Source organism: Cannabis sativa, chromosome 4 (genome assembly GCF_029168945.1).
Source record: "Cannabis sativa cultivar Pink pepper isolate KNU-18-1 chromosome 4, ASM2916894v1, whole genome shotgun sequence".
Classification (NCBI taxonomy): domain Eukaryota; kingdom Viridiplantae; phylum Streptophyta; class Magnoliopsida; order Rosales; family Cannabaceae; genus Cannabis; species Cannabis sativa.
Window position 1 is genome coordinate 10,292,928 of NC_083604.1, and position 14,569 is coordinate 10,307,496.

At 26.4% G+C, this 14,569-nt stretch overlaps 1 protein-coding gene across 1 annotated transcript; it reads right to left on the minus strand.

Annotated features, from left to right (window-relative positions):
- Positions 1 to 1,159: 1,159 nt before the first annotated feature.
- On the minus strand, positions 1,160 to 13,453 carry LOC115712188 (uncharacterized). Its single transcript, XM_030640437.2, has 4 exons — positions 11,619 to 13,453; positions 11,472 to 11,522; positions 11,314 to 11,386; positions 1,160 to 1,441 (listed from the first exon to the last, which is right to left on the minus strand). The coding sequence occupies exons 1-4, from the start codon at positions 12,734 to 12,736 to the stop codon at positions 1,283 to 1,285; spliced, it is 1,401 nt and encodes a 466-aa protein (XP_030496297.2). The 5' UTR covers positions 12,737 to 13,453; the 3' UTR covers positions 1,160 to 1,282.
- Positions 13,454 to 14,569: the final 1,116 nt, after the last annotated feature.

Sequence of the window (14,569 nt, forward strand, 5' to 3'; positions counted from 1 at the left end):
TCTCTCATTTTTTGTTTTCTTCTATCTCTATATTTCTCAAAATCTTTGTGAAGAAACTGGATTACACATTTCTTAAAGAGAAATGCTAAAGGGTACCAATGGTATCTAGTACTCTGTTATGTATCAATATCGCTATTGGTCCAACTAAGTATTGGGTCCCATATAATTTAATATAATAGCTTTTAAAGAGTATTGCTAGCCAATCGCAACGCGACATGTCGAGAAGGTGCTAGGCACCATAACAATGCTCTTTCTTAAAATATGTTGTTAAACTGGACAGGAAATAAAAGAGGAAATTACACTCTATACTTTTTTTATATTGTCCTCTTTTATTTTTACCCTCTTTTTTAAAGTCTATTATTTTTATTTCTTTTTTTAAATATTGTACTAATTTTGCTCCTGTCACTTCAAGATACTCTCCATGTGACTCTTTTATGTTAGGGTATTTTGGGTACAATACATATAAAAAGAGGTATGTTTCAAATAAATATAAAATTAGAGGTAAATTTGATTAATTGATTTTAATTAACGTAATTTTTCTTTTTGATAAATTAATGTAATAACATTTTAGTTACAAGGAAGTAGAGGCCCATTAGTACTCCTAGATTGAAAATAAAGGGAAATTTACATGGTATACTAATTTTTGTCATTTTTTTATAAAAATACTGCCAGACGGTATTTTTTACTTTTTTACTGTGTTTTCTTATAAGTTTCATACTGCAGTATACTGTGTTAAGTTTTCACTGGTGTTTTACTAGTGTTGTACTGGTGTTCTACTATTGTTTTGAGTTGTTATGCTTTGTGTTTATTGGTGTTTTATAAAAATTCAGTATTTTCGAAAAGATTTCCATATGACAGTATTTTTGTAAAAGTTAACCCAAATTCCAATATTTTTGTAAATTTGTCAAAATAAATGAGTCAATGAGTCCAGGTTTAGCAGGATCTTTTCATTAAAATCCATGGGCTTAAAACCAGAAATGGGTTGGGCTTTTGTGAATCATTAGACCATATGAGTATGACTGGTAAATATCAAAGACTGAAGACACCAATCTGATATTGATGATCAAGTCAAGTCAATGTTATATATTTTCATATTTCGTAACAGCTAGCAGAAATTCCCAAGTAAACCGTTGGAGCATAGTAAAATAAAAACAGAGCATTTAGAAGTAAGAATGAAAAAAAGTTTTTTTTTTTCTTTTCCCTTTTAATATAAATTATAAAAATGGTGATAATACAAGGGAGACAAATATTATATAAATAAATGAGAAAAATGGATATAAAATTAAGGAGTCCTAGCGTAGTGAAGCACCATGAGATGATCAGTTGTAGAAGAAGAAGAGTCTGGAAGCAAAGTAGTCACAGTTGGACCCCATATGTTATCTCTTACTTGCTGCAACGTCAACATGGGTAGAACCTGTTGCCCTCTACATCTGATCTCTATCTGTTTCATTTTCACACGTGCAAAACAACCATTAATCACCATTACATCTTTAAATACACATAATACATCCTCAATGGCAATAAGTAAAAACACAGATAGTTGACAAACAAGCAAACCTAGTGCATCTAAAATATTATAATAACTAGAACTTTAATTTCCACTAAATGACACATTTACATGTACTAAAATTCAAGGGATTTAATCTAATTTACAAAAAAATTGGATACTTATGGATTATTTTTTAATATTGAATTATTTAATATTTATTAATTCTTTTAAATAACTAACAATAAAATAGCAAAATAATAATAATAGTAAAAAATATAGAAGTCCGACAAATTAGTCAATTGCAGAAAATAGAGAAAGAACAATAGTTTTTGATAAAAAAACAGAATGCCTTTCATTAATACCCATGATTCCGAGAGTCTGGATCTTTCCTAAAAGTTACAAACTAAAACCAAATTCTTCACATCAATTCTTTTACTATTCTTTCCTATATATCATACCACTACCCCATTACAATTACACTTAACGACGTTTTATTTAATATCCTATTATTCCAAGGCCTAACAAAGTCCAAAGTTCGAATTCTCTTTTCCTAATATTAAAAAAAAAAAAAAAAAAAAAAAAAACAAAAAATCAAAAAACAAAATAAAACAAAAAAAAATATATTGTTGTTTTATGTATCTAATAACAAATTAAAATAAATATAACAAAAAAATAACAAATTCAATGGAGGTTAAAAAAAATTGTTTGGATAAGTAAATGTTTAATTTTGTTTTAATTTATATATAAATAAGAATGGAATAAATATTTTATCATCTATTAAATTTTGCAATATATTTATGTCATATGTATTAAAGTTTTAAATTACTATTTTTTATATTAAAATATTAATTGTATATATAATTTTTTTTAAAATATACATAAATATGTAAGAATTTAATTGAATCACTTACTTTTACATGTCAATCAACATTCAATCCGTATAAGTGCAAATTTTAGATTTTTAAATCTAATTTAATCCACACAAGTACAAATATCTGCACTTTCTAAATTGAATTAATCATACAAATTAAATTAGACTAGTATTTTATGAACACTCCAAATATGCAATGCAAAATTTTCAACTTTTAGTCTCTCACAAACACAAAAAATTCCTTTAACTAAAACTATTAGTCACTAAAATCATAACAAAACTAATTTTTAATGGTCACAAATTTTATCACTATACATAACAGTTGTGAAATTTTATTAATTGCAACTTGTAAATAAATATAATAATTTTTATAACAGAGAATCTATATTGTCATCAAAAATTATCACAAGTAATTTGTTTGGTGATGATTAGTTAAAAGAAATATCTATAACATTTACATATTTAAGAGAACAAGTAATAGAACAAGCAAAATGAAAGAGAGATTTCTACAAAAAAAAAAAAAAATTAAATAAATAAATGAATAAAGAGAGATTAAAAATCATTAAAAAAATTTATAGTACACTCTTCAAAAAAGTCATATTTGTACACTTTTTATTTGTTTCTGTATCAAGTAGAGTTTTTTAAATATATATATATATATATATATATATATATTTTTATAATTGTATACATTTGTAATTATATAAGATTACTTATTATTTTTTAGAAAATTTTGAATTATTTATAATGATGAAAGTAAGAGCTAAACAATTATTATTATGTGTATAAAAAAATAATCATTTATATAACAAAATATTTAAATTTTAATTTTAATATCATAAATTATTTAGAATTTTCTAAAAAATGTAATTTTAAGATTATAACATTTCTAAAAAAGAAAAGTAAAAAGCTTCCCAAATATTGAAATAAATAAGGAGATTACTATAAAGAGCCTTTTAAGTGGTATACTATATATATTTACCTTAAATATTATTAATTTATTTATCTAATTTGGCTAACATACTATTATAGGGAAAAGTTCGAGTAAATTCTCTATTTAATCTGGCATTCAAGAATTATTTTTTATTTTTTATTTTTATGATTATGAGTTGTAAATAATTAGTACTATTTATAAATTTTTATAAAATTTTGAACGTAGTAATGTTTTTTTATACACATAATTATAAGTAATTTTCTGAACTTTATTTTTGATATTATAAATTTTTTATTTTTTATAAAATTTATAAATAATATTAATAAATAACTATAGCATAAACAATATAAAAAAAAAAATCAAAAAATGCCTTGAGGTGTACTAGTGATTTTTTCATATAACTTGTATATAGGACTTATACAGTTATATTCATAAAATACTTAATTCAATCTGTACGATCTAATAAGATTGGATGTTATATTAATATATAAAATTAACTGATAAAATCCAATTCAGACATATTTATACATATATATTTTAAAAAGAATTATGTATACAATTAATAATTTAATGTAAAAAATAATATTTTAAAAATTGAACACACAATATCATATAAATATATTTCAAAATATAATCTAAAATAAAATTTAACATTTATTTATACATATTTTTTTTTTCTTACTTTAAATTTTAGAATTTTATTTTATTTATTTTAATTTATTATAAAATAATAATAATTTATTTTATTTTATTGTTAGTTATGTAAAAAAAACATATTATTAACTTAATTCGCTTTTGAATTTGAACATTGGATTGAATTAAATTTAATTAGATTTATGAATTAAATTAGATTTAAAATATAAAATTTTCAATTAGTGCACTATAAATAAAATATTACTAATCGAATGAACACACCATTCCTACTTATATATATGAAATAGTAATTGTATATAGTATATGAAATGAATGAAAATTTGTGCATGTATGTATATGTACGTAGGGATGAAGTCATGCTTTGTCAATATGGCTATCACTACCTTACGTCTTCCCCATGCTAAGATATATATTATGCCCCATCACATCACATCCTTATATATATATATCTCAATCTTTGTAAACGTCTACTTTACCCATCAAAATGCTCTCTCTCATCATCTCCCAAGAGATTCCAAACAAAAATAAAGAACACTTCGGTCAGCGGTCACCTAAATAAATAGACCGTTTGAGGGCTGCCCGGCCAATTCCACCATCTTAAACCTACCCGATTTTAATCATTACAGGACCCACTCAGACTTTGCTCGTAAGCCAAAATCATAACCCCTTGGACTTTATTACTATAATATATAAATATTAAATTACTTGGCTTGGTATCACAATCCAAATCTTTTCTTAGGAAAAAGAAAAAACTTAAAACTAATTAAATTACAAAAAGTAAATTCTAAAATACAATAACCTATTTAAAAATAACGTAATGGGATCCAAAAAGCACGGCGACAAATGGGCACAACACAAACTCTTTTTTGAAAAATAATAAAAAAAAATTAAATGAAAAAACCTATAATGTATGATATCGATCTAACCTATAAAAATTCCATATGTATACTTTATTATATTCTTCATGCACACGTCTCTTTCACGTTGCTTCTCAAAACCTAATATGAAAGGTCAATATATATTCTTCCATAAAAACGAGCAACTGCCCTGATTTTATTTTCCCATTTATGTGAATACTTTCTACTAAATAAACCTAAATAAATATTAATATGTGTCACTATATATATATATGCTAACTTAAAAACCCGGCACAACCTAGCTAGTTGTTTACGGGTCAATTTTTGGACTTCTATAAAATAAAGATTTGTGTATTGTATGGTGCATGCATAGCATTCACCTAATTATATATATTAATTTTCATTATTATGAATCTTATCTGTATTGGAATATGTAATTTTTTAACTTTGATATTTTATTCAACTACTTGAGTTTTAATGATTCTGTTGTAGATTTCACCCTCATGCATTGCTTTCCTGCAACGTAAAACAAACAAATATATATATATTTATATATGTATATATAATGTGCATTGTTTATAGTCATTTCTTTTTGCGTGGTTGGTTGTTGAGGAGATGATGGGGTCCTTTTAAATTCCATTCGAGTGCACCACTTAAGGTTTTGATGGGTCTTTTTAAGCACAATATTTATATAAAAGGTATGTCTTTTTAAGAAAAATATATATACCCAAACATTTTTCTAACAAATCCCTATTTATAATCTAAACTAGATATTAAAATAACAAAGTTCACAAAATTTAAGTGGAAAATCAACTTGGAAGTTTTTAATTATTTATTATTATTTGAAAGGGAAAATAATTAGGAGGAGGTAGCTGGTGTTGCTGTCTGAAATTTGAGTTGAAAAAAACGAAAGCATGACGAAAGAAAGAAAGCTTATTAAGCTATAAGAGAGATTAAATTGGAACGCATGCATATGGGTTATGAGAATGAAAGGGTCCACGTGTGATCTTCATGACCCTACGATATCATGATTTTATCGATATGTAATTATCAACCCTTTGTTTTTTATTTTCTTTTTTGTATGCTAATGAATGAATGTCAACCATCAACTAGCTATCTACACACAACATCTATAATTAACTATATAATCCAAAACTGTGACATGTTTTTCATCTTAAAGTCAATAATTCACTAATTAATTTTATTTATTTTTTTCAAAAAGAAAAAAGAAAAAAAAGCGCTTGCAAACTATATCACACGGCTCAAAAAAATTTCTTAATTCCCTTTTCATATTAATAATTTTAACTTTTTTTTTTTTTTTTATCATTAATCATATGATTATGAATAATCATCACGATTAATTTTATGTACATGTGTACATGTCTATCAAGTATATATAAAAAAAATAATCAGTATGTAACACAAACATTAGTAATAAAGCCGAAACATATGCTAATTTGACACCAAATTAATCATAATAAAAAACAACAGGACTATATATAATAAAAGAGGACTCCTAGATTTACGCTAAATTAAGAATTTTTTTTGTAGTATATGAATATTATATATTTCCATAATTATAAGGAACCAACCAATCGACCCTTTTCGTACCCACATTTATAAGGTTAATCATTGTCTATACATAGTTATATGTATATTTTATATATGTGTGTGTGTTTAAATTAGGTGTTGCATGCGATGTGTTAAAGTTGATCAGGTCGGCATTTAGGACGGCATATAGAATTTCTATAATTTAAAGAAAAAGAAAGTTTATTATGCAACATTAATTATCTAATGATCATTTCTATAATTGGACGGTGGATAATCAAGTATTAATTTACTATAAAACAATAACGAATTAATAAGGTTGACTTTTCTGGCAAATGTGTATTTTGACAAATTCGTAGAAAAACTAGGATGAAAGAGTTGAGTGTCTCACGCATCCCTATAATGATATAATAATATTCATGATAAGTAAAGTTTTAGCTGGAAATTAATATAAGAAATTTATTTGTTATCTTATTTATTCTCTAGTCGTGTTTAATTTATTATAGTTTGCAAACTAATATATATGTTTGTAATTAAAATGATTTAAAATATAGATACTGTCTTAATCTCCTCCTTATCTCATGGCATGAAGCGCAAGGAAACATATCTGGAGTATGTATACACGTATTATAAATGACTCCAAATAATCATGAGTATAACAGTTGACCTAGATACCAACTATCACATATAAATTAAATTAATTTATGAATAATAATATGTATGTATATACAAAATATTATGCATAAATTAAGATTCATCAAATATAATATATACACTTTGAAAAGAATTGATTGGAATGTACTTGACTAAGTATATATAAATACGCCATTAATTCATTAAATGATCCTATATAAGAATATATATATATATTTTTCTATGATATAGTTGGTGAGAAGGGCAACGTATACATTACATGCTATTATGGAATGCCATTTCTGTCCTAGTAAAGACAACTTCAACTAACAAAAACACTACTACGTGCATTTTCGTCTTCTAGCTAATCTGATCAGTTTTTTATTAATTATAATATAATTCTATTTGATAATTAATATCTAACTTATAAATTAAGCCCTTGTTTTTTTCTCTCTGAATGTAATTATGTTCATCAGCCCCTTTTGTTCAATTAAATAATATATCAATATGTATCTCATAATTCATGATTGTTTTTTCTCTTCATAATACAAAAATATTGCTAGCTTTTATATGTCGGAACAAATTTTGTGACTAAAGAAAATTATTATATATACTTACACTGGTTAAAAATATTATTATTCACAAAAGTTTTAATTATTTGTGACTAAACTAGTCACAGTAACAAAATTAGATTAGTTACAATTTGTATTTAGATATTATTTTTAATTATAAATAATTATATATTTGGACTTAAATAAAGTACTATTATCAATAGCCTTGCAAAAAAATTATATATGCTACGATTAAAGGGCTTAAAGTGTATTTTTTGTGGTGTCATAATTAATATATATTTATAGTTTTCTTGCACTTTATTTCATGGTTACTTACATAAACGAGAAAGCACTGTACATTATTGAATATTTATATACAATATATTTAATAAAAAAAATGAGATTTTATTTTTATTACAATTGGGAGATAATGCACATATATTCGCTATTTCAATATTATTTAAAGCAAAATATTTGATGTGTAAAAATAATATTGATCGAGTTTTTCTTGAATCATATATTAATTAAAAACATATAAATATATATATATATATATTACGATCATTTATAATTTTGCTATAGAAATTTTACAAATTCTTTTAGCTTCATCTGCTGTGCATATAATAATTTGCTTATTTTCTTCCCCAAATTTATTTCAATTTTTTTTTTCTTGCTTAGAAAAGTTAAGTTTCTTTGATGTAATATTTTATTTTTGATGACCCTGTATAGACAGTTACTACAATCCTAAAAGAAAACCAATAAGAGGCACCCTAAATTTTCCAATACTACTTAAGTTTATAGAAACTTAAAAATCTTTATTTACGATGCATGTTTAAAAACTTAATTTATTAACATACATGTTTAAAAATTTAGGTGGCGTTTGGTAACACTTTTTTAATCAGTTTTCTGTTTTTAAAAGTAGAAAAGTAAAAATATTTTTCAAAAACATGTTCTATAAAACTGTTTTTACTTTGCAATTTTATAATTAGAGATCAAAATTTTAAAAACAACAAAAATCACTTTTAATATTTTTTTAAACAGTTTTTTTTTTCTTAATCAATCTTTTGGATTACGACCAGACCCGGATCCAAATCCCCTCCCCACGGCCCTGGCGCTGAACCCGACTTTTGACTTGAACTCGAATCTGACCCCGGACCTAGACTCGACTTTAATAAAAACAAAAAATAAAAATAAAAATGAACTTTACAGAACACACTTTTATTTTTTGTTTTTAAAATTGAAAAACAAAAGTAGTTACAAAACGCATTTTTGTTTTTCAAAAATAAATTTTTTAAAAACAAAAATTTGACTTTCACTTTGTGATTAAAAAATTAAAAAACAAAAGTGTTACCAAACGGCACCTTAATTTTATTAACATACATGTTTAAAAACTTAAAAGCTGAGAAGTAGCATATTTCATTTATTCTAACCGATCACGTTTTCAATCTCTCCCCACTTAATTATAATGCATGCTCCTGCTCGTAATTTAATGTCTAAATGTGAAAAAAACTATATATATAACTATATGAACATATGCATATGTATATATTTATATATACATGCATCATTATTAATTCAATCTTTTTTGGTTGGGGCTATAACTATATTTATTATTTAATTTTTAAGGTGCGTACATGCATATTCATACTAAATATGCATGTGGTCCAATTTAAAGGTCTAAATAACATAATGATTGATCAATTAAATTGATGATATCTTCTTCTATAACCTATAAAACAATATACACACACATACAAAAAAAAAGCTTCTTCGTAATTATTAGGGAAAATTATAGTGGTAAATATTTCATGATGAAGTGTGTATAGGAAGGCAAGTATAATAAAGTACTGATGATCATATCATACATATGCAATAATTTTCATCTATAGAAAACCCAACATATGTCACCGTGCTCAAAATATCGGCAATACATATAATCAAAACAATATAATTTCTTTGTTGCCTGTTATATTTGGTGTAATTTTTAAAATAATAAATAAAAATATACAACTCTTTGTTCAAAAAGAAAAAAAAAAACAATAAATCTAGCTATATGAGTACGCTAAGGATTGTTATCTGTCATCGATATAAAAACTAGATATTCAAGAAAGTAGAAGGAAAATGCTTGAAATGAACGAAAACATAAGAAGTTTATCTTTTTTATGTATATATTAATACACCAAAAAATATACGAAGTGCTAGAGTACGTGATGTTTACTAAGCCTATATGTGGTTGTGCCAAGTTTTCAGTCATTTGATTCCCATTTTGTTTTCTAAGTTTACAATTTTCGCAATTTTTTACAGGGAAAAAAACGTAAATACAAATGCATGTATATATGCATATCATGTTTTCCATGTAGCTTAATTCTTCGGAAAAGGAAACGATCTATATGATGAATTGATTAATCGAAGACGTCCAAACTCTTTTTCATCTTTAGCAAATAAGGAAACTCACAAGCAAACTCTATCTATGTATAAGAACCTAAACTTTCCTGAAAACTAACTCAATGCATTTAATCAGCCAATAAGGGAGTAGTATATTTTTTCTTCTTTGTTTATATTTTTATATCATTTAAATTTGATATTTAACAAAGATAGGTAATTTTATTTACATGCTCATACATATATATGCAGTGCTACACCTAAAGTAAATGGTAATTGTTATTAGGTAGTTGGTGATGACACCTTAAGATGACGCTTTATTATTATGATTAATTAGTAGTTTTTTATAGTATAGTTATAGTTTTAAGTAATACTGGACATCTACTATAGTGCATTTTATCGTTTCTCAAAAATAAATATTTGAGAATGTTGTTGTGTAGTTTCTAACTTATATCTAGTTTCTAACTACTAGTTAGAGAGGTACATAGCTAGCTAATTTTACAAGAATATAGTTTAACATGTATTTAGATTAGTGCGATTAATTTAATGTAAGATAGTCTCTATTTTATATAAACATATAAATATTTATATATATATATATATTTAAGCTACATTGCTAGGGCCAGGTTCTTAATCTTTCAAGTAGAGCTGTCTCTACTCATCGTAAATAATTATCTTTTAAATATCACTATAAAATTACTTGTAATTTTTTATTCATGCTGTAGGCACATTATTTGTTTTGTTTTCTTCTAATAATTTAAGTTTGAAAAAATCTAGTAATATTAATTGATTACAGTACATCTATAATGTGATGTTCTTGAAAGTTTATAGGCAATTATTAATTAGTTCCACATTCTTTTTTATTTTAATTTTATTAAAGCAAAAGGTGTGGTAGGTAGTTTTCGTAGTTTATTACATATATATTGGCACCACAAAAATGTAAATACATCAATATAATTAAATTAATTAAGATGAAAGTGATGAGATAGATATATTTATTCCTGGTATTAGAATATGAAGAAGAAGAAGAAGAGAGAATCTGACAATAGCTAGAAGTAAACTCACCACCTAAATATGATTTTATCGCAAGAAAAAAATAGTACTAGTAAGTGCAGCCCATTTTAGTTCTGATGTTTCTTTCATTATTTTTCAAACACACCTACCAACTCTATATTCATGTATAACTAAATTACGTGATGATCAAAACACTACTAGAGCTAGCTACCATTGTTATGGTTTTTCTCTTTTTGGCTTAATTTTTCTATCTATGTTTTGTCGTTGTTGTCATGTATTTTCTTTTTTATTTTTCATACAAAAAAACAAATATATAATTAAACCACTTATACATAGTACTTGTATTTATAACTGAAATAAACAATGGTGGAAAGTGTTACCTCTGATTCGCTATCCAATCTCAGCTTATTGACCAGATACTTTATTAGCAATCCAACTGTCATGCTTCCATCCCTGAAGAAAATTATACCAAAATTAATTAATTAATTAATTAGTGTACACAAATTATTATTTTCTAAATAGAGTTAATCATAATTACCGTATTCTTAAGAAGCTCTTTGATATTTGAGGCAAGAATGGTTCCTTAGCTCTACATTGACAAAACCACAAACACAAGTTAATATATATTTTTTAAAACAAAACAAAGTTTTTAAGAACATTTACTACTAATTAACTATACACTTACTGATTTTGTGATGCTTGGAGCATAAACCAAATGCCAGAGTGGGGCCTCTTGGGAGGGTTAACAACTCTGAAATCTAAGCTGGGTTCGGGGGCAGCGGCGGTATCGAGTACCGGCGGTGGTTGGAGATGAAACTGGCGACCGAAATAAGAAGACCCCAGTTGTGGAATCATCAAAATATTACTATTGTTATGGGTATTAGTATTATGCAACTGAGAGGAGGAGGATGATGATGAGGGATACTGATTATGATGATGATGAATTAAGTTAGGCCTAAACCCCCAATTGATGGCCTCTTGCTGTTGATGATATTGATATTGTGAAGAAAGATGATGTTGAATAGGAATTTGATGAGGATGAGGAACAGGAAAGTTAGAACTACTACTAGTAGTGGTAGTAGTTCCTGGGTTTTGAAAATACATTAACGATGTAGTACTATAATTATTAGTAGTACCAAAATTTGAGACTTGATGATTATTATTATGAGGCCCTAATTGAAACAAAGGAACATTACTAATATTACTTGATCTGTTGGCTGCCTCCTCTTGTCTCCTAGTAGTACTACTACCACCGGGTAACAGATCCAGCTCTATCATTAACCCACCCGGCTCTGACCCGGACCCGGAACCTCTTCTTCTGGGTGTTGGCTCAGCGCCGCCGCTGCTGCAAGTACCGCCTATGCTCAATTGGAGCCAGCTGGCGTGGTCTTGGTCGACTTTGATCATGGCTGTCTCTTGATCTTGATGTTGTTGTTGTTGTTGTTTTGAGGTGGAACCGGCTTCTTCTTGGTTGTTAATGTTATTATTAAGGCTGTTTGTTCTGGATTCATCTTCTGCCATTGATGAATTTGGATCAGTTGTTGTGGTGGTTGTGGTTGTGGCGGCGGCGGCCACTGGTACTAGATCAGATCCTAAGCAAGATTGATCAGTTGTACTAGTACAGTAGTTATCATATCCTTCGTTGTTGGCTCGGTTCATCATAAGACTAAAACACTCTTGATCTCTATACTTCTCGTAATTACCATAATAATTATTATTGTTACTACTAATAATAATATCGCTACTCTTTTGAAGAAGAAGAAGATTGTGATGTTGTTTTGAGAGGTTTGGTTCAGGAACCATGGTCACAGCCGAGAAACTGGGCTGGAATATTCGTTGATAATCAGCTGATAGAAACAACAACAACAATAACAATAATAATAATAATAATAATAATGAAACTCAGTGGTGGTGGTGGTGATGATCTTAGCAGCTAGAGCCATGGATTATGGAAGAAAGTGAGGTTTGAATATATTGAACTGGTTTTTTATAATAATAATAATAATATGAGGAGGAAGGATTGGCTGTAATGAATAATAATGGGGCCATAGGAATGTTGTTTGGGATTATTAATAATAATAGTGTTAAAGGAAGAAGAAGAAGATGGAAAATCAGAGACACCCATTAACGGCTTCTTACAGATAAGGTTTATATTTTTGTTCTATATATGCATCAACCAACACATAATAATAATAATATAACTAATATTACTTCTACACATGAACCAGAAGAATAAACGTTGCAAATCTCACTTTCCATTAATTCTCTTTGTTTGGAAGCTTGTGGAGATGAAATATAAGTTGCAGAAGAGAGAGAATGAGAGAGAGAAAATAGATGGTGGTCAGTCAGTCATATTAAATATATAAAACATAAATATATTATTATTATTATTATTATATGATGTGTGTGTACATTCTCTTCTCTTCTTTAGTTAATTAATAATTGATTAAGCAGGTCCATGAGTAATATTTTTTTAACTTTATTAAGACGAAATGTAAGTTCCACCTGTTTTGTTTTAGGAAAAGAAAAAAGAAAAAAAAATATGGGAGCTCCTACTAGACACTACTACTACTACTACTAGTCCAGCTAACAACTTTTGTATAGGGCATATGTGTTAAAAGACAAAATGACAATAAAGGCTCTCTCTTTTTGGGATATTTCAAAAAGGTCCTTTTAGCCCTCCATAGACTCATGCTGCTCCCTAATTTGTTCTATATTTATAGCTTATACACCTATATATATACTATTATCCATATTAATGTGTAACTTAATCCTTTAAATTTGTCCTTTTTGATTCATATCCATGTCTATTAATACAGCTATAATTAATTATGGTACACTATCTCTATATATTATATATAGAAGATTTAAATTTGTCATTTTTGATTTATATCCATTTCTATTTATACAACTATTTAATTATAGTATACTATATTATATATAGAAGATTTAAATGTTTCATTTTTGATTCATATCCATGTCTGTTTATACAACTAATTAATTATAGTATGCTATCTTTATATATTATATATAGAGATCAGAGTATTACATATGCATGATCCGAAAACTGAAATGTAACATGCACATGTACCTATATTGAATTATATATATGACGATAATTAATGATGATTTCCGGAAAGTTAGCAACTGATTTCACATTAATTTTGCCAATATATGAAGTCACAAATTGGAACCCTTGACAATAACATAGTACCTTTTTTTATGAAAAAATAAAAAAGAAATATTAGAAGAGCTGTTACGTGCTCAATCGAATTACAAGTAACAAGACAAGAGAAGCTTTTCTTTTTATAGAATAGTATATAATTTAATAGTTTAAAACTAGAATATTTGATATATATATCCCCTTGTCAAGGTCTACACGGTTTTAATTCATTTGAAAATAAAAAGTAACGAGTTTTTATTAGTGGTCCAAAATTAAGAAACGACAATTATATATGGATAGATATATATTATAATTTTTTCAGTAATAATTAAATTAACAGTGTCCTCTCCTCTCCTTAATGTGATTAATTATTTAATAGAACACTATAAAAAAATATTAATTATAGTACTTCATATATATATATAACATATATATACACATGTGTTATGACAAACTGCAGGGGCCTGCTTTGT